This window comes from Sinocyclocheilus grahami, unplaced genomic scaffold (genome assembly GCF_001515645.1).
Source record: "Sinocyclocheilus grahami isolate Dianchi unplaced genomic scaffold, SAMN03320097.WGS_v1.1 scaffold161.1, whole genome shotgun sequence".
Classification (NCBI taxonomy): Eukaryota; Metazoa; Chordata; class Actinopteri; order Cypriniformes; family Cyprinidae; genus Sinocyclocheilus; species Sinocyclocheilus grahami.
In genome coordinates, this window is record NW_015505340.1 from 1,253,636 (window position 1) to 1,274,909 (window position 21,274).

A 21,274-nucleotide genomic window follows, 5' to 3' on the forward strand; every position below is an offset into this window, starting at 1 on the left:
GATATTTGTATTGAAAACAAAATTCAAGTACAATATTTGTTTAAACAAACATACTGTTTCCATCAAAAATTGTTCTTTGCTAAGCACTGAGCCACACACTTTACATATGTGAGACGCGGTGACTTCTCGTGAAATCTCGCGAGGGCTGACTCAGACGAGAACACAGCACGGAAAACATGACGTCTTGTCAACAGCACTAACAAGGTATTTAAACGCTGTTAATGTTTGCATATATTTAGACGAAAAACATTTTCTGTGTTTCTGTTACATATATGTTATGGCTGATAGTTGCTGTTTGTCCAGTTTCGTTAGACATTCAAGCTTTGATAATAGTAGCTCAATGTAGAGCTAAATAAAAGATTTTGTTGTATCTAAATGTTTATTCTGTTACGACTATATTATTATGTGTTTTCACTTGCTTTTGTATGTTATTGTTTTTTATGTATTGTTTATAATTTGACTATATAATGCTAAAATGTGATGTTTGGTTTGTTATGTTTATATGTTTTAGGTGTATGGTTCAGTTTACATGCCAATACTCTCTCTCTCTCTCTCTCTCGCTCTTATACAGTCTTGAACATATATTGTTAACAGACATGCCATAGGGTCACACCAAATAGTCACCCAGCCATCAGTGCCCACATCCCACCATCCCCATGACAACCCCTCCTCTGGCCCAGTTCCCTGGGCAACAGGCTCAGGCAGCTCGGGATGTGAACACAGCCTCGCTCTGTCGGATCGGACAGGAGACGGTGCAGGACATCGTCTTACGAACCATGGAGATCTTTCAGCTGCTGAGAAACATGCAGGTAAGTTCATCCCCTCAAAAGCATCCATCCACGGATGAAAACTTACTCTGCTGACTCTTTCTCCTTGTCTTCTCACTCAGCTGCCGAATGGAGTCACCTATCATCCTAACACTCATCAGGACCGGTTGGGGAAACTGCAGGAGCACTTGCGGATGCTCTCCGTTCTTTTCCGCAAGCTCCGTCTCGTCTATGACAAATGCAATGAAAATTGTGCTGGCCTGGACCCCATCCCTCCTGAGGTGAGATTATGCTTTCTCTATCACAGTCCAGTCTAGTTGAAATGAAACAGACTTACATTTAACTTTTTTCATGATATTAAGTAATTCGGTTCTGAATATGGAACCTATCTTTTTAATTTTTAACAACTAAAAATCAAGATATTTACTTTACTCAAGCTGGTGTGTTGAGTTGTATAAGCCAGTCATTCATGCAGTCTCTTTTCTTTTATCAAAGAGAGCAGTGAAATAAAGTCATTTAGATCTACAGTTATTTTATTTATTATGTTTATATTTATGTATATATTTCTTTGTTTCCTTTGAAGAACCAGGTAGTACCAATATATCCCATGTAAGCTCACAGAATGCAGTTATTTATATTGAAAACAAAATTCAAGTACAATATTTGTTTAAACGAGCCTACTGTTTCTATCTAAAAACTTTCTTTGCTAAGCACTGAGCCACACACTTTGCATATGTGGTACACGGGGACTTCTCGTGAAATCTCACAAATCTCGCAAAATCTCGCACCCCCTTGATAACTTTTTTTTCTTTGAAGAACCAGGTTTACCATTGTCTTGAAAAACCTGGATATATGTCGTGGCTTCATTTTAAAAGTCATTCCTAGACCCGGTCATGTAAATAAAATCATAAAACTACATGAGCATTAAATATACGTTTTTTTTTGTTAAAAATAATGTTTATTAAGTAGAAAATGTGTGTAAAAATATTTCAAAAAATTATTGTCTTTATTTCTGGAACTGGAAACGGTTTGAATAAAAAAGGTTGATAAACACTGGCATATATAGAATAATTCAGCTTTTTCTAGGCCACTGACATGATTGAAGCGTCTCGTATGTGTGTGCATCTTTTTAAACAAATTTCTCAAAAGTATTAGCCTAATTATATTACAAGGGGTTGATAACTTAAGTGTAGTTTGAGTGAATATTTAAGAGTGTGTTTATTTGATGTCGTACTTGAGGGAATTCTGTCCATCCATAACATATACTCGCCTGCGAATGTTTTAATTACTGCACCTTGTGAGTGCTAGCTTTCAATTTCCAGCAGAGGAAAGATCCTTGAATCACATTGTCAACTTGGCTTCCTATTAGCATTGAAGTGATCTACTGATTGAGTCCAACTGAGATTCCCACTGACTCAGTTTGGTCACCCTAAGAGCTCATTGACGTAATGTCTGGACTTGTAAAGTACAAGCTCTACAAGAGCTTGAATGTTTTTCAGATCTTCTGAAGCACTGCTGTTATGACTTCTGGAATAAAATATAATGTTCAAATCGAGAAGAAAGGATATACAGTGGTGTGTCAAAGTGTTGGCCCCCTTCCTGATTTCTTATTTTTTTGCATGTTTGTCACACTTTAATGTTTCAGATCATCAAACAAGTAAACACAACGTGCAGTTTTTAAATGAAGGTTTTTATTATTAAGGGAAAACAAAATCCAAAACTACATGGCCCTGTGTGAAGAAGTCTTTGCCCCCCTGTTAAAACTGTGGTTTATCACACCTGAGTTCAATTTCTCTAGCCACACCCAGGCCTGATTACTGCCACACCTGTTCGCAATCAAGAAATCTCTTAAATAGGACGTGCCTGACAAAGTGAAGTAGACCGAAAGACCCTCAAAAGCTAGACATCATGCCGAGCCAAAGAAATTCAGAAACAAATGAGAAAGAAAGTAATTGAGATCTATCGGTCTGGAAAAGGTTATAAAGCCATTTCTAAAGCTTTGGGACTCCAGCGAACCACAGTGAGAGCCATTATTCATAAATGGCAAAAACATGGAGACCTGAATCCTATTGAGATGCTGTGGCATGACCTTAAAAAGGTGGTTCATGTTCGAAAACCCTCCAATGTGGCTGAATTACAACAACTCTGCATAGATGAGTGGACCAAAATTCCTCCACAGCACTGTAACAGACTCATTGCAAGTTATCGCAAACGCCTGATTGCAGTTGTTGCTGCTAAGGGTGGCCCAACCAGTTATTAGGTTTAGGGGGCAAACACTTTTCACACAGGGCCATGTAGTTTTGGATTTTGTTTTCCCTTAATAATAAAAACCTTCATTTAAAAACTGCATGTTGTGTTCACTTGTGTTATCTTTTACTAATATTGAAGTTTGTTTGATGATCTGAAACATTAAAGCGTGACAAACATGCAAAAAAATAAGAAATCAGGAAGGGGGCCAACACTTTTTCACACCACTGTATATGCTCTAATTTTGCCTTAAGTCATGAGTCACAGGTACATATGAAACATGAAGTGTTGCTGTGATTTAGACATAATTTGGCCCTCAGGAATTAAGACTCAAATGTGTATGAGAGCAAATTAAGCCCTTTAGAGTTGGATCAAATGCACAGCTGGTCTGTTGAGTCATTTAAGCATCATTCGTGCAATCTTTTTTCTTTTATTGAAAAGAGCGGTGGAATAAAGTCATTAGATCTGCAGTTGCTTTAACTGGAGGGTATGAACAGCAGCCTTGAGAGTTGGAAATTCAGGTTCTTTCGTTTCATTAAGAGTATATCTCATTGGATATTTAGTATGGCTCAGCCTCGTCTTTTTGGATTTCAGGTGTTCTCTATAGCTCCTGTTGCGCTTTCTCTCCAAACAGGAAGTGCTATAATGGAGCCAGTGGCATTACCTCATCACCTTGCTAATTAGCTGTGGCGCTCTGTAATGAACAGCTGGCGAAGTCCCTCATGTCAGCATTTTCCAACCCAGGCAATCACCGGCTCCCAACGGTGGAATTTCCTGCACAACGCAAACGAAATAGCCATGTCATTTCATTTACCACCTCACTTTTTCCATCCACTTCAATGTAATCAACCCGAGTGAACCTCACTGAATTATTGTTTTCAGGCAGCTGGCAGAGCACATCCATCTTTTAGTGTCTGGACCTTGAGTAATGTGTTGTCCGCGTTATATTAACTAGCTGGCTCTTTCTTGCTCCACTTGTTGCCGACAGGTGGGTACTTCCTTTGAAACTCAATGTGAGTTTGGTTCAGAAATTGTATTGGTTCTTGTTCTTTTCTAAAAATTATTCGGACCTAAAGTGTGCAAAGCTAATTAAATCAGTCCTCGAGCTACGGCTTGTGTCTTTTCTCTTTCTGCTGGGCCGGTCACCCTCCTGTGGTTTGATGCATTCACTTCCTTGACGAACCTGCCAGGGGCTTTTCTCTCTCCCTCCTTTGCATTTCATATGATCAGATTTTTCCTTCTTGCTTTTCTGCTGGCATGTGACAGCCTAAAGCTTGTAAGGTCTGTTCTGTAAACCGCAGACCCATGAAATATGAGTGATTCAGAATGTGGGATTTGATTTTCCTGTTGCTGCTGAAATTATAGATTATTTAAGCTGTTCATTGGTTACCTTTGCACTGCTGTTTTTGTGTTAAAGTTTGACGTAAAGAAATAAAAAGGGAAAAGGACAGACTTACACTACTGTTCAAAAGTTTGGGATCAGTTACATATTTTTTAAAGAAATTAATACTTCTCAGCAAAGAGGTGTTAAATTGGTCAAGTGACAGTAAAGTGACAGTTTTATATTGTTAAAAATGATTTTTTTTAAAGGATTTTCTTTTTATTATTATTATTTTTTTTAAGAATTTTGAGGAAAAAATGTATCAGGCTTTCCATAAAAATATTATGCTGCATTAATAATAATAATAATAATAATTAATAATTATTATATATAATAATAATAATCATAATAATAATCTTGAGCACCAAATCAGTAATGGAGTAATGGCTGCTGAAAATTCAGCTTTGCCATCATAGGAATAAAATACATTTTAAAATATGTTTGAAGGATCTAAGGATTTTTTGTAGCAACCTGTATGTGTTGCTTCAAGAGAGCAACCATACATTTGTGTATGAAATAATAATAATTTTATATCATAATAATATTTCACAGTATTACAGCTTTACTGTATTTTTTATCAAATAAATGCAGCCTTGGTAAGCATAAGAGACTTTCAAAAACATTGAAAAATCTTACAGACCCCAAACTTATTGGTAGTGTAGATCTTTAGATTTATAAAATATATTAACTTGTAATGGGGTTGTTGATGCATTACATGTTTTGAAATGTATATTAATAAGGGAATTTGTATATTTTAGGTAATATAACTACATTTTACATTTTAACTTTGACCATTTAACCGCCACTAATTCTGTTTAAATGGTCTTAAAAGTCCAAATGTTCCTCAGTATATTCCTCATAAGCCTCATAATATGAGCTGCATGCATAATAAATGAATTGGTGAAAAGCTATAAAATAGTTTGAAAGAAGATTTTTTCTTCACTTGCATGCACTGATTGCTCATCCAGAACACCAGCAGGTGTCACTGTGATGTTAAAGCGAGGAGATCATGATCTGGTGCCAGCAGAGCTGTGAGACCGCTGTCTGTTTAGCAAGGTCACAGAATGATAGAACCTCACGAAAAGAATGAGACACTTTAACAGAAAGCACATGTGGATAGAACTTAAAGCATTGTTCTGCTGTAAATTGAGGGAAACCAAAGGTGAATGAGATTTATTTGAGTGTGGATCTGATGGTCTGCTTTTACTGTAACCCTGTCCAAGACTGTTGAGAGGGCTCAAACAATTTGTGAAGTTGAATTTGAAAGCCAAAGGGCAGTGCCTGCTGAGTGATTTATTTAGGCAAAATAACAGATGGCTGTTATGTTACAAAATTTAAAACCTAAGATCTGATTTCTCTGTTTAAGGCTTTTGAATTATGCAGTAATCCATTACTGGGGCTTCACCAGGTTGTTTAACTTTACAATCTCATATCTTAAGCTCTTGTGTTGTTTAGACAATAGATCACCACAATAAATATTTGCATGAAATTGTATTCAAACCATGTTTTTTGTGCTCGGATACTTTTTGTGATTATTTTTTCAGGCTTTCACATATAGCTTTGGATAATGGCCCAGCTTAACCCTAGTTCAGGGCGCTTGTTTTTAAACTGCCTAGAGATAAACCAACTATAAAAATGGATGTTTCTGTTCACAAATACCACCATATCTTTTTCATTCATTTTTAATCCAAGATGTCAGGAAGGCATCAGATTACTTGTGGCAAGTAAATAATCAAATAAATACCTGAGTCTTGTGTAGTGACCCTGATTTATACAGGTGAAATTTGAAAGGTACCTCATTCATCTACAGTTGAGCATTAAAAATAAATAAATCATTGCTGTACCTTTGTGGCCATGACTTGTGGTAGCTCAGTGATTGAATATCTATGTTTGTAATCTGAAGGTTTGCAAGTTTAAACCTCACAAGCAGGGCAATTCATGTACTGTCATCGTTGTGCCCTTGAGCAGGGCACTTACCTTGAGGTTTTTCCAGTGAGACTGGCCTTGTAATAATAGGATTGCAAGACTCTTTGGATAGAAAAAGTGATAAAAAAATCATTAACTGATTCAAAATTTGTTAGAAGATGATCAGGAATTGTATTTTTCTTTCTTTAATTTTTTTTTTAATGCAGTTTTGTGTATTTTTATGTTCCCTACGGTTAAATGAGTGGAATTTTTGACTTAAATGCACTCACCGGCCACTTTATGATTATTAGGTACACCTTGCTAGTACCAGGTTGGACCCATTTTTGCCTTCAAAACTTTCATCAGACCAGGCAAGCTTTTATCCAATCTTTTTCTGTTGTCCAATTTTGGTGAGCCTCAGTTTCCTGTTCTTAGCTGACAGGAGTGGCACCCAGTGTGGTCTTCTGCCACTTTAGCCCATCTGCTTCAAGGTTCGACGTGCATTCAGAGATGCTCTTCTGTAAACCTTGGGTGTAATGAGTGGTTCGAACCAGTCTGGCCATTCTCCACTCCTCTAAGTTGCTGGCATGCGATTGGCTGATTAGATATTTGTGTTAACGAGCAGTTGAACAGGTGTACCTAATAACGTGGACGGTGAGTGTATATCACTGTGTTACAGTGAATAGCTAGCTATACATGTGAATTTTGCAGAATTTCATATCTGCTCACCAAACTTACATACTCTCAGAACAGACGTTTGGGGAGGAGTGTGAAAAAGAAACAGAAGCCATTCTCCTTATTAGAAATCTGTGTACCATCAGAAACTGTATTTCAAGGTTAAAAAAACCCCCCTGCAGTTGCTTTAAATGTGTCGTAGGAGATTATAACTTATGCGTCTGAATCAAACTATTCCATCTCCTCAGTCACTGCTTTTCTTATTGGATAAGTTCCCTGACTCTTTTTTTGTTGTTGTTCACAGAATAGGGTTAGGGTTTTGGCTGGATAGCCTGCTGGTAGATGCCCGTAACTACACCATCTAGACCAAAAAGCATCTTTCACTATTTACTGCTTTTTTAAAATATCTGTGCATTTAATGACAATTAACAAACATAATTTAGTAGATGTTTAACCAGAGCCTGATTGTTTTTTGAAGTGTGAAATAGACTTTGTATTTTCCCTGGCTGCTGCTTTTGACGTCACACCGCAGGATAGTTGCTAGTGAAGGGATTGGAACTGAGCGTGTTCCTGTGGTGCCATCAGTGGCAAACACAAAAATGAGTGCATAGCAGTGAAGTAATCAAAAAGTCACTATGTGGTAATTTTATTCTGTCTTTCTTTTTCAGCAGCTTATCCCATATGTAGAGGATGAGAGTTCTAAACTGGATGACCGAATGGCCAATCAAATGCGTGCAACCAGCGATGAGAGAAGAGAAGTACTGGAAGTAAATAAGGTTAGAACCTTATTTTTTGGACATTTTATATTTGACAGATGCTTTTATCCAAAGCAACGTAACGTTGTGTTTAAGGTATACATTTATGAGGGCATGCATTCTCTGTGAATCAGACCCCATTGACACAGGAACACTCCTACATCAAATGTTAAAATAATTGGCAGTATATATACACATATAACAACAAATGCACATTAATACTTGTATTCAGCAAGGATGCATCAAGTTGATCAAAAGTGACAGTAAAGACTTTTACATTATTACAAAACATTCTTTCAAATAAATGTTGTTCTGTTGAACTTTCTTTTCATCGAAGAATCCTGAAAAAACATATGACAGTTTCCACAAAAATTTTAAGTAGTGCAACTGTTTCCAGCATTGATAATAATAACAATTATTGAATAATAAAATTATTGAAAACCAAATCAGCATATTAGAATGATTTCTGAAGTATCTTGTGACTTTAAAGCCTGGAGTAATGGCTGAATCCTGAAAATTCAGCTTTGCCATCACAGGAATAAATTATATTTAAAAATATATTCAAATAGGAAACAGTTATATAATATTATTATAACATTTCACAATGTCACTGTTTTTACTGTCTTTTTGATTAAATAAATGCAAATAAATGCATCCTGAGAGATTTCTTTCAAAAACATTACAAAAATTGTACCGACCCTAAACTGTAGTGCACTGCACAGTATATAAACTCAAAACAGGCCACTTCACTGCCTGTAGAGATCTGTTTACAGTGTCAAGCAATGAGATGTCTGCCATATTCACTTGCATAGTGAAGCCATAGTAAAAAAAAACAGCTGATGACTCTCTACCAAGAATTTCATGACTTTCTTGCAGTAAAAGCAAAATGATCTGATTTTTTTCTGAGCTCCTCTCTGCCATTGAGTCTGCCTTATTTAAAAACTGCAGCATGCTCATGAAAGGCAGTTGGTGTGGAAATGCTAATGCAACAAGGGCCCTGGAGCTTTTTGCTGGCCAAATAGCTGGCTGCAAATAACACGCTGGATGAGGTGACTATGTTGGGGGAATGAAGGATGTCAGACTCAGGGGAGGTCAAGGTTGCGTCAGAATGTGGAGAGCAGATGTGTTACAGCTCTCCGTCATCTGCCTGTGCAGCATTTGTGTGTTCAAGGATCTCTGATGTTGGCTAATAGTCACATGGCATGCAAGTAAACAAATAAAATGTTTCATGTTTTTTAGGAATTGTTTATTTTGATTGTTTTTGTTTTGAAAGAGTTTATTTCAGCTTTTCATCAACTCCAGTTTGGGAAAGCCTGGATAAATGGATGAATTGATGGTCGGTCTGTCTGTCTGTTTGTCTGTCTGTCTGTCTATCTATCTATCTATCTATCTATCTATCTATCTATCTATCTATCTATCTATCTAAATCTTAATCTAAATCTATCTATAAAAATGTTATGCATATGCACAGGATCTATAGAAAGATGAGGTATGAAGGATGATGGAAGGACAGATAGACGGATGAATGCAGAGAATGTTATAGTAATGAATGGAGTCATGGATGAATCGGAAAATAGACATCAGCTTGAACGAACAAATGGATGTATGCATGAAAGTAATGAGGCCATGCATGATTGAAAATTAGCACTCAGGTCAGTTTGTTGAAACATAATGGAGACCGTCTGTCTGACTCATCCCATTGTAGGCTAGGTTGCGCATTTTAATAGAGTCATGCCATTGTCCTGTTGATTAAGTGCCGTCGTTTTCCGTGCCAATGGAGCTCAGGCTTGATTTAGTGAATCTTTCATCACTGTTGAAGCTCCAACAAGTTGGTGAAGTGGTGGAGAGATGTATAGCAGGAGTATGGTAATGCCCCGCTGCTTTATGGGATGTCCCGTCACTGAATGATCACCCTGCTCTCGTTATCTGTCGACTGGGGTAATTGGTGTTTGTCAGGGCCCCAGCTGAATACTGCTCTTGCAATCTAGAGCGGCCTTCATCACAATGACCGATCTGTCTTCACACATCTTGTATGTGTTCTGCAGAGTTTTATTGTACCTTTCATTAGTGGCGTAACAGAACAGTTTTGTCTTTTTTTTCCTAACTCCAACATCTCTGAGGTATTTTAGTCGCACAGAAATTTTGGTGCAATTTAGAGTGGAAAGAGAGAGTGCAAGAAAAGCCATCAATGTAAACAAATGCAGGTCCGAAATATTCATCATCTGACTCAAGAGGATAATTTACTTCAAGCCTGTCATCCCTCCCCTCTTCTTGACTCTCTAACTGCTTTGGTGTGAGAGTCCCTGGGGCCCCTTAGGGCCCCACAGATGTGTGAGGCCATCCAAAGGTCCACTGTAGTCGAGGCACTGTCAACTCATCCGGGCAGGCGCTTTGATTCAACACTGCTCTAACTGTTAATAAATTCCTGTCACAGTCCATTAAAAAGGCCTTGGAGAGATGGCTGCTCTCATTTATTCTCCACCACTCTTCTCTTTTTTCTCCCTCACTTTTGCACTCTTTCTTCCTCACTTGTCCCCCTTTTCAATGTTTTTTTTAATACCCTCTTAATTACCCCGTCTGTCATCTTTATTCAAATGAGAAAGTGAGAAATGTGAGAGGAGAATGTTTGTAATTTCAAATAGGCCTCTCAGAAGGCAGATACCGTGAGTATAATCAACAACGGCAGAGGCTGCGGCACGGGCGTTTACTGTTATCTCTGGAGCAGGGCTGGGGCTGAGGGGCTGTGGTGGAGCTGTGCTCTGATAAACAAACACGTCGGAACCATAATGAGGCGGTTCAGAGAAGACAGTCCTCCCCATACACACACACACACATGCTCGCAGGAGGCACTCAATTCTCCACATGATTAGTCAGTTCATATGTCATCCATTAGAACAGGTTTACCGGCTAGAGGCCCTTTAATTGGTGCACATGGGGTCAGGGAGGAAGGCACAGCATGCTTGGGGCATGGAAAAAAGGGACACGCCGAAAATAGAAAACAGTTTGCAGTGCTTCTTTGCGCTTCAGGTTGAGCAATTGCTGTTTGTTTTCCTATTATTACTTTGTACTAGTATACGAATAATTAGTTGTTTTTCCCCATGCAATGGTTGTTAATGTAACATTTAAACAGCAAATTAAAGCCGCTCGAGGTCTGGAAGGTCTAACAGTCTAATGTTGGTTTAAACCCAAACAACAGAAAAAGGAAAAGAGGATTATGGAGCTTCTTAAAGAGACAGTTCACTCAAAAAGGAACATTTTGACATCCTTAACTCACCCTCATTTTGTCTTCAAGATGTCTTCTGAAGCCATACGATAGCTTTGTGTGAAAACCATGCCCATATTTATTTAGAAATTTGGAGCTCATTCTCAGTTACTAAAATTTCTTTGCATTGATCGGATTATACAGATTAACCCTCCATAAATCAGTGCTCAAATATGAACTGACACGGCTCTGATTTGTCTTGTATTTGTACTTTTCTTGGCCTACTACCCATGAGGGAGTGTGATTCAGTTTCAAAACGAACCCTTTTTGTCTCCTCAGCCAAATCCAGAGTTTTCCCTTTTCTCCCATAAGAGCAGAGAGGCTAAAATTACATCTTTCTCACTTTAGGCTTTAAAATGGAATTACTGCTACACTTTCCCTGAAAGATCTCTATTGCTCATTTCTCCTTTATGCTGCCTGGGAAGCGCTCATTGGAGCCAGATGCAGTAAGCCCCTGACAGTCTGAGAAGAGATGAAAGATCCTGCTGTAAGAAAGGGATGCAGGGATTGGGAATCACACAATCTTTTCTTTAAAGAAAGCTTTCTCTTGTTTTAACAATGCCTTTAGGACCATAGTGTGTTTTTGCATAAAGAAAATGAAGCATATTTTTAGGAGCATTAACAATTTTCTGCATTGTAGCACTAGTCGCAATCTCCCAAATGCAGAAAAATCTCATTCTCATTACTTTAATACAGTAATAAAAACGATCCTCTCTGGACTCTGGAAAGGTGATATGCTCACCAATATTCAAATAATGTAGTAGTAAATATAGGTTTTCTTTATGCAAAAAAAAAACAAAAACATAAACAACATGTCTTGTTTTCAAGATGCATTGTGCATATTTTTATAATCTCTGTGAAGGGACATGCCTTATTTAAGTCTGAAATTCAGTACTGCCTTATTTAAGGATTACAAACTGATAACATGAAAACACTTCAGCTTGCATTAACGTTTGACATGCTGTGGTTTCTCTAATACATTCCATTGCATCAATCATTCCCCAAGTGGGTGCCATCTTTCTTTCATCCCTCTCGTCCTTCACCTCTGATCTATGGAGATCTCCTCCCTCCCCCGGCATCTCGGTCTCATCACATTTGGGTTGGGGCTTTAGTTCCTCTCTGTTTCGTTTCTCCATCAATCCTTTTACTCCCACTTGTCCCAGTCGCAGCGCTCACACACAGCACAGTTTAGCTCAAAACCGAAACGTTCCTTTGCCGATCTGATGAACTTTTCAACCTGAACATTGTGTGTTTAATTGAGTTTAGGTTCTTGTTTATGAATTGCTCTAGTGGCACAAAAATAATGAGACATCTGAGAGAGGAACGGAGATCATTTGCAAATCATTTGCAACTAGATCGGTTTATGTTAATACAGTAGACAGCCTACGTACATATCTGTGTTTATAGTCGCAGATGGAGTGGGCAGGGAATGGTCATGAAGGGTTGATACAAGCACTGTAAACGAAGTAACAATAAACCGCAAAATCAATATTGCAGGCTGACAGCGGTCTGGTGTTGCAAGATTGAAAAATGTTGGGGAGCAGAGCAGTGATCAATGGAGACAGCCTTCAATACTTTGACATTTCACACACAGTCTCTCTTTACTGCTGCTTATTCTCCTAAGTGGATGTAGGAAAAGAGGTTTACAGTACATGTTGGTGCACGGTAAAGTAAGTACCATTATTCATATTTATATATGATTTTTCTTATATATAAATATAAATATATATTACATATATTTCTTAAATGCATACATATATGTGTGTGTATTTATGTATACATATAAATAGCACACACACATATATTATGTAAACAAACTTTTCAATTAATTAGAATTATTACTATTATTTACTATTATGCTTAAATACATAAAAACTTAAATACGAAATACTATTATTTACTATTATGCTTACTTTGTATTATTGATACTATAATTAGTTGATTACTATTATTATGTACAACTTTGTGGTCTCTGGAATCTAAGTGCATTTAACCTCAACAGAATTTGTGTTAAAGCTTTGTATTGGTTGTGCCATGCATAATACGGCACAGTGTTCATTCTGTTATAGGTGAGGCTTGAAATGCAACACTCACTTTTATATGTAACAGGGGGTCTTTGCTCTGTACACCAAGGGGTCCATGGTGCCTTTGGAAAGTGATGAAGACCTTTGTACCAGCATCATGTTCTGTAGGCGATTTTTTTCAGAAAATGTAAACATCTAGTTGTATTTTTAGCTGTCTTTCAAAGACGTTGGTATCTTTTCTGCTTGAATTGTAAACATGTCTAAAGGAATTTTGTTAAAGGGCAGTTGTGCAGTGTTTTTTTTTTTTTGGTAGATTTCTGTCACTCATCATTTACCGCATACTTGCCATCAGCAGTCTTCTCATGTAACACACAGAGGGGCCATCTGGCTTCAGCTTTGATCAGAATAAACAGCTGATGAAGCTAGTTCAATTTTTGGATGTTCAGCAGCGGCATTAATGCCAAAAGAACACACTGTCCACATCATTTACTCTACAAGATAATGCACTAATGCACTAATTGTCTAATGCACAGAAAAGACATCTGTTTAGGGAAATGTACCTACTTCATTCATTCATTCATTCATTCATTTAATTTAATTTATAAAAACAAATAAATTACGTGTGTGTATGTATGTATGTATGTATGTATATATACAGTGTATATATATATATATATATATATATATATACTGTATATATAGGTGACACATAACAATAACTTCATGTTATTGTACTTAACTAATGTTAACAAATCAAATCTTCTTTAAACATTCTCAAACGTTTTAAACTTCTCCGTCATCTGCCTGTGCATTTAATGTTTCAAACATTAAATGGGGCAGTCGTGGCCTAATGGTTAGAGACCCAAAGTTTGCGGGTTCGAGTCTTGGTACCGGCAGGGATTGTAGGAGGGGGGAGTGAATGACCAATGCTCTCTTCCATCTTCAATAGCACGACTGAGGTGAGACCCTTGAGCAAGGCACTGAACCCCCAACCGCTCCCCAGGCGCCGCAGCAAAAAATGGCTGCCCACTGCTCCGGGTGTGTGTTCACGGTGTGTGTGTGTGTTCACTACTTATTGCTGTGTGTGTGCACTTGGATGGGTTAAATGCAGAGCACAAATTTCGAGTATGGTACACTTGGCTAGTATGGCTACACATTACGTCACTTTTTAAAAGTGTTACTATTATATTTATTTATTTATTTTGATGGCAAAGAGCAGCCTTGACATTTTCATAATTACTAATAATTTTATGCTTCACATGAAAAAAGGTAATAATGTTTTTCCAGCGACATGAGGGTGAGCAAATGATGACATCATTTTCGTTTTAAAGCAAGAGGTTTGTCCCGATTGGACTGACAAAATTTTGAATTGTGATTTCTGCCACAACTTTTTTTTAAACATAATAATCATGCTAATTATTTATCAAATATTAAAATGATTTTGCTTTAGAAGTTGTATTCAAAATCCACTGGGCTCAGACATTTTAGGGGGCATCCGCTTTTGAGATATGAATGGGAATAACGCTTCCAGATTAAATCTAGTCAACGTTTTGAGAAAGAATAAGCAGTGTCTTTAAAAAGCAGAACTCCATGGTTGTAATTAAAGATGTTGAGAACCTGGAATGAGGTAGTACATCCTTTCCCGCTCTTCAGTCAGTGTAATCCCCTTGGTTCACTCACAGACACTTGCATTAGTAATTCCTGCTCAATCTCAGCAAACAGAAATGCTGAAACGAGTCGAGAGAGACAAGGCGGATTAGCCATGTGGAATCCAAGGTCACAGCTTTTATAATGAAGGCTTGTTCTACAGACAGTTTCTGCATTTCGTTTAATTCTACTAAAATGTTCTCTTTGATCAGTATCTGCAATAAACACATATTAACTGGTATTTAAGCCACAGTTCTCGATAGCTCTCTTGTATTAGTTGTTTTTAATCCATTCAGACCTCAGAGACTAATTTGTAGTTCTCAGTTTTGGGTGCCATTAAAAAAAAAAAAAATGTCTTTGCAAACTGGTGCACTGGTCCTAGCACGTCATCCAGCTGTCACTCAGAGTGTAAAACATAGCACATTTGAACGAACCTGAATTTTAATAAGTTCGCATTTTGATCAAAAACTCTTCCCTCTGCACACATTATCGAGGGAGGCTGCTTTGATCTCATCGTGAGTCGATGATGTAAGATAATCGGATGAAGGGAGAGGCGAAATGAGATGCCATGTTTGAGCCTAGGACTGAATTATATGAAAAGTAAATGCAGGTTTTTTACTTTGATTGTCTTCACCACTTAATGAATTTGTTTATAGACAGCAAAATTCAAATAGTCCTCAAATATTACTTCCTATTGTCCATGATAGCACTACTATAAGGAGTAGTTTATTAAAAAAAGAGAAAATTCTGTCATCATTTATTCACCCTCATGTCATTCCAAAACCGTATGATCTTTCTTTCTTAAAAAGAAGGTATTATGAAAAATGTCTTGGTGTTTTTTGTCAGTGCATGTCAATTGTTGTTTTGGCCCCCACTAACTTTCATTTTTTAGGCAAAAACGAGTGGCATGATGATGAGTAAGTAAGTGCATTTTGGGTGATTTATCCCTTGTGTAGTCAGAATATCACTGTACAAGTACATACTAAAGTGCCTATTAGACTTGAGGTCACATTGACGTTTATTAAGCAGCCCACGGTGACTTTCAGTGCTCGATAAGAAGAAGCCGTTTTGTCATGAGAGCTGGGCTGCCACCAACCAATTGCCTTCTTGCTAACTTCTGAACTACTTAAATGCTGAAAGCCAGTGTGATGATGAGAGCCCTTTATCAAAGTTAACATCTGTACTGAGAATCATGATCAAGTGAGGCTTTACGTCTCTGCTCTATGAGAGACTTGTGTCCTCTGAGCTTGCCTCAGGACTGCTTGACAACAAGTGCCTCAGACTCTCTTCCTGTCAGTTTTCCTGGAGCAATCATGATCCAGGTTGACCCTGCTAAGAAAGGAAGAAGCGATCAATGTAGTGTTCTGTCCTGTACCAACTGGGACCAGTTCACTTATACTGAGTCTTTATTGTGTCTTAATGGTGCTAGACAGAAGTTCAGCTCACCAGGGTCATTTCTTGCTGCTGATCCCGCCAGACCTTTTCCTGGAGCTCTGCTTTTTCCTAGTAGGTTGAGAAGTTCATTATCTTTAAAGCACCATTACCATTGCCTGCTGTGAGCAATTTGCCTAAAATGTATTATACAGAATAATTTTTTTGTGTGTGAACTTTTGTGCAATAAGGTTGTAGATATTAAGCCCATATGCTGCCATTTAAAAGTTTGGGGTACATTTTTTTAAAATGCTTTTATTCAGCAGTATCAAGGATGCATTCGATTTTTAAAACAAATTGCAAAATATTTGTTTCAGTTGTAAAAACGTAATCATGACGGTGAACTGTTAAAGAAAGCGACACACACATCTCCTGGAATTCCTATAGAATTCAACCAATCCAATCAGACTTCAAAACTCCCGAGGTGCTTCCGATTTTGTGTGCCTCATGCATCAGATGTTCAGCCAGCGGTCTGTGGGCATGACGCCTGAGGCAGAGACTATCTATTGACCAAAGAATCCAGAGCAAAATGTATCTCAGTTTTATCTCAGTGCTCTGCTGTCACGGCTAAAAATGTCATGTCAGCTCCTCTGTTAAATTGAATATATTAAATACATGTATCACTAGCTATATCGCAATGTCCATTGTTAGGTACACATGTGTAGTACAGATCAGCACACTGCTTTGCCTCCAGAGCTGTCTGAGTTGTTTGTGGCAAGGATTCAGCAGACCATGCTGGAAGAATTCCTCAGCGGTTAACTCAATACAATCACACAGCCTCTGCCCATTTACAGGCTGCATGAACCTCTCATTTCAGTTCACCCCAAAGGTGCTCTATTGGTTTGAGATCAGGGGACCGTGTTGTCATTGGAACAAGCTGAAGTCACAGGCTATTCCCACAATAGAACAAGGTGAAGATGATTAATGCTTTGTGACACGGTGCATTGTCCCAGTGGAAGTAGGCTATTCATTTCAAATGGGTAGACTGTGGCTATATAGGGATACAGATGGTCAGTAACAATGCCCATACACTACAGCATCTAAATAGAGCACTGTTTGTCTTTAAGGGTTCCTGTACTAGCTTGTACCATTGACATGAGGTGGGATTGTATAAGCGCATTATTCTTCTGCTGTGGACCAAAACCATGAAGCTTCAGAGATGCTCTTCTGCACAGAACTGTTATAAAGAGCGTCAGTTTGAATGACATTTTCCTCTAGACATTTCCTTTGACAAGGTGTTTTTGGCCAGAGAACCTCTCGCTGTTTCTAGCCTGCTGTGTCCAGTTCAACACCAGCAATCATGCCACAAAGTGGCTTGTATCACATTTATTCCCCTTTCAGTTTGGTTGAAAAACAGCTAAACATCTTGACTTTATCAGCTTGCTTTTTGTGTTGAATTGCTGTCACGTCTTAAACAAGTAAATGTAAAAAACTTGCCTCTGAGTATTAGGGTTGGAACGGTTCAACTTACTCACGGTTCGGTTTGTATCACGGTTTTAGAGTCACGGTTTCGGTTCGGTATGTGCTATGTTTAGGGAAAAACTATACTGTCAAATAAAAATAAAGAAAATAAGAATAATCTATCTAACTACAAGCAACAGCACAAATAAATACAATAGAGTAAAGATACAAATAAAATAAACAGTGATTTTCTTATTTTTTTTTTTAGGTAGGCCTAACATTAGTTTTTAGGTACAGAAATTGAATAAAGTAATGAAATGTAAAACAGCATTGCATATTTGACTGTATAAATTAAAGATGAATCAAAGTTACAAAAGCTATTCAATCAAGAACAATGAGTGATTTCTTTGTTGTTGCTGTTTGATTCAAGGTCCCCTGAAATGCTTAGAAACACGCAGTGTTACTCTGTGTTGACGTCATTTTAACTGAAACAGGAAGACAGGGCGGGACATATCAAGCAGCCCTGCCCCTTTTTAAAATAGCCAATAGCGTTCATTTATATCACAGCTTGGGCTAGAGCCGTTGAGCTCTGTAAAGCCGCATTTGACAGGGTATGCCAGCCACAATCTCATCCATATTGCTATAAAATATAGCATTCTGTGTAGAATTCAAATAGCTCCGATACATTTTGTGGTCTGCGCCGACTCCCGCATGTGATCGGCTCCGTGCTATCGTGTCTCTGGACCGGAGCAGAGTGTGTGTGCGGTGCGGTGGTTAGCGTGACATAGCGCGAAACCAGACTTATTTTTTTCCTCAATGGAAAGCATATTTACACTGTTTGAATCGTTCCCTGTCCCCTATATAGTGCACTACGTAAGCCGTTTTGTCATGAGAGCTGGGCTGCCACCAACCAATTGCCTTCTTGCTAACTTCTGAACTACTTAAATGCTGAAAGCCAGTGTGATGATGAGAGCCCTTTATCAAAGTTAACATCTGTACTGAGAATCATGATCAAGTGAGGCTTTACGTCTCTGCTCTATGAGAGACTTGTGTCCTCTGAGCTTGCCTCAGGACTGCTTGACAACAAGTGCCTCAGACTCTCTTCCTGTCAGTTTTCCTGGAGCAATCATGATCCAGGTTGACCCTGCTAAGAAAGGAAGAAGCGATCAATGTAGTGTTCTGTCCTGTACCAACTGGGACCAGTTCACTTATACTGAGTCTTTATTGTGTCTTAATGGTGCTAGACAGAAGTTCAGCTCACCAGGGTCATTTCTTGCTGCTGATCCCACCAGACCTTTTCCTGGAGCTCTGCTTTTTCCTAGTAGGTTGAGAAGTTCATTATCTTTAAAGCACCATTACCATTGCCTGCTGTGAGCAATTTGCCTAAAATGTATTATACAGAATAATTTTTTTGTGTGTGAACTTTTGTGCAATAAGGTTGTAGATATTAAGCCCATATGCTGCCATTTAAAAGTTTGGGGTACATTTTTTTAAAATGCTTTTATTCAGCAGTATCAAGGATGCATTCGATTTTTAAAACAAATTGCAAAATATTTGTTTCAGTTGTAAAAACGTAATCATGACGACACACACATCTCCTGGAATTCCTATAGAATTCAACCAATCCAATCAGACTTCAAAACTCCCGAGGTGCTTCCGATTTTGTGTGCCTCATGCATCAGATGTTCAGCCAGCGGTCTGTGGGCATGACGCCTGAGGCAGAGACTATCTATTGACCAAAGAATCCAGAGCAAAATGTATCTCAGTTTTATCTCAGTGCTCTGCTGTCACGGCTAAAAATGTCATGTCAGCTCCTCTGTTAAATTGAATATATTAAATACATGTATCACTAGCTATATCGCAATGTCCATTGTTAGGTACACATGTGTAGTACAGATCAGCACACTGCTTTGCCTCCAGAGCTGTCTGAGTTGTTTGTGGCAAGGATTCAGCAGACCATGCTGGAAGAATTCCTCAGCGGTTAACTCAATACAATCACACAGCCTCTGCCCATTTACAGGCTGCATGAACCTCTCATTTCAGTTCACCCCAAAGGTGCTCTATTGGTTTGAGATCAGGGGACCGTGTTGTCATTGGAACAAGCTGAAGTCACAGGCTATTCCCACAATAGAACAAGGTGAAGATGATTAATGCTTTGTGACACGGTGCATTGTCCCAGTGGAAGTAGGCTATTCATTTCAAATGGGTAGACTGTGGCTATATAGGGATACAGATGGTCAGTAACAATGCCCATACACTACAGCATCTAAATAGAGCACTGTTTGTCTTTAAGGGTTCCTGTACTAGCTTGTACCATTGACATGAGGTGGGATTGTATAAGCGCATTATTCTTCTGCTGTGGACCAAAACCATGAAGCTTCAGAGATGCTCTTCTGCACAGAACTGTTATAAAGAGCGTCAGTTTGAATGACATTTTCCTCTAGACATTTCCTTTGACAAGGTGTTTTTGGCCAGAGAACCTCTCGCTGTTTCTAGCCTGCTGTGTCCAGTACAACACCAGCAATCATGCCACAAAGTGGCTTGTATCACATTTATTCCCCTTTCAGTTTGGTTGAAAAACAGCTAAACATCTTGACTTTATCAGCTTGCTTTTTGTGTTGAATTGCTGTCACGTCTTAAACAAGTAAATGTAAAAAACTTGCCTCTGAGTATTAGGGTTGGAACGGTTCAACTTACTCACGGTTCGGTTTGTATCACGGTTTTAGAGTCACGGTTTCGGTTCGGTATGTGCTATGTTTAGGGAAAAACTATACTGTCAAATAAAAATAAAGAAAATAAGAATAATCTATCTAACTACAAGCAACAGCACAAATAAATACAATAAAGTAAAGATACAAATAAAATAAACAGTGATTTTCTTATTTTTTTTTTTAGGTAGGCCTAACATTAGTTTTTAGGTACAGAAATTGAATAAAGTAATGAATGTTATTTATAGCAAACCATATTATGCTTCACAGCACAGAGACAGCGCTCATTAAGATAATAAATGATATTCGCTTAAATTCTGAATATGGCAAAATATCAGTGCTGGTACTACTAGATCTCAGTGCTGCGTATGACACTGTCGATCATAACATACTACTAGAGAGACTGGAAAACTGGGTCTAGGCCTAACATTAGTTTTTAGGTACAGAAATTGAATAAAGTAATGAAATGTAAAACAGCATTGCATATTTGACTGTATAAATTAAAGATGAATCAAAGTTACAAAAGCTATTCAATCAAGAACAATGAGTGATTTCTTTGTTGTTGCTGTTTGATTCAAGGTCCCCTGAAATGCTTAGAAACACGCAGTGTTACTCTGTGTTGACGTCATTTTAACTGAAACAGGAAGACAGGCCGGGACATATCAAGCAGCCCTGCCCCTTTTTAAAATAGCCAATAGCGTTCATTTATATCACAGCTTGGGCTAGAGCCGTTGAGCTCTGTAAAGCCGCATTTGACAGGGTATGCCAGCCACAATCTCATCCATATTGCTATAAAATATAGCATTCTGTGTAGAATTCAAATAGCTCCGATACATTTTGTGGTCTGCGCCGACTCCCGCATGTGATCGGCTCCGTGCTATCGTGTCTCTGGACCGGAGCAGAGTGTGTGTGCAGTGCGGTGGTTAGCGTGACACAGCGCGAAACCAGACTTATTTTTTTCCTCAATGGAAAGCATATTTACACTGTTTGAATCGTTCCCTGTCCCCTATATAGTGCACTACGTGCCATTCACTGTACAGATTCTAATTCTGTGGACAAGTGACCGATTTC

At 38.3% G+C, this 21,274-nt stretch overlaps 1 protein-coding gene across 3 annotated transcripts in view; it reads left to right on the plus strand.

Moving 5' to 3' along the window:
- The first annotated feature begins 118 nt into the window (after positions 1 to 118).
- Positions 119 to 21,274, plus strand: part of LOC107592939 (mediator of RNA polymerase II transcription subunit 30) — a 24,274-nt gene continuing 3,118 nt past the window's right edge. Inside the window, exons 1-4 of one of the 3 annotated variants that reach the window (XM_016282526.1) lie at positions 119 to 204; positions 595 to 809; positions 890 to 1,048; positions 7,644 to 7,751. In XM_016282526.1, coding sequence (XP_016138012.1) covers positions 657 to 809; positions 890 to 1,048; positions 7,644 to 7,751 — 420 coding nt within the window. In that variant the 5' untranslated portion in view covers positions 119 to 204; positions 595 to 656. Of the gene's footprint in view, positions 205 to 571; positions 810 to 889; positions 1,049 to 7,643; positions 7,752 to 21,274 lie in introns of all 3 variants that reach the window. The other 2 variants (XM_016282525.1, XM_016282527.1) reach the window with 2 other exon arrangements.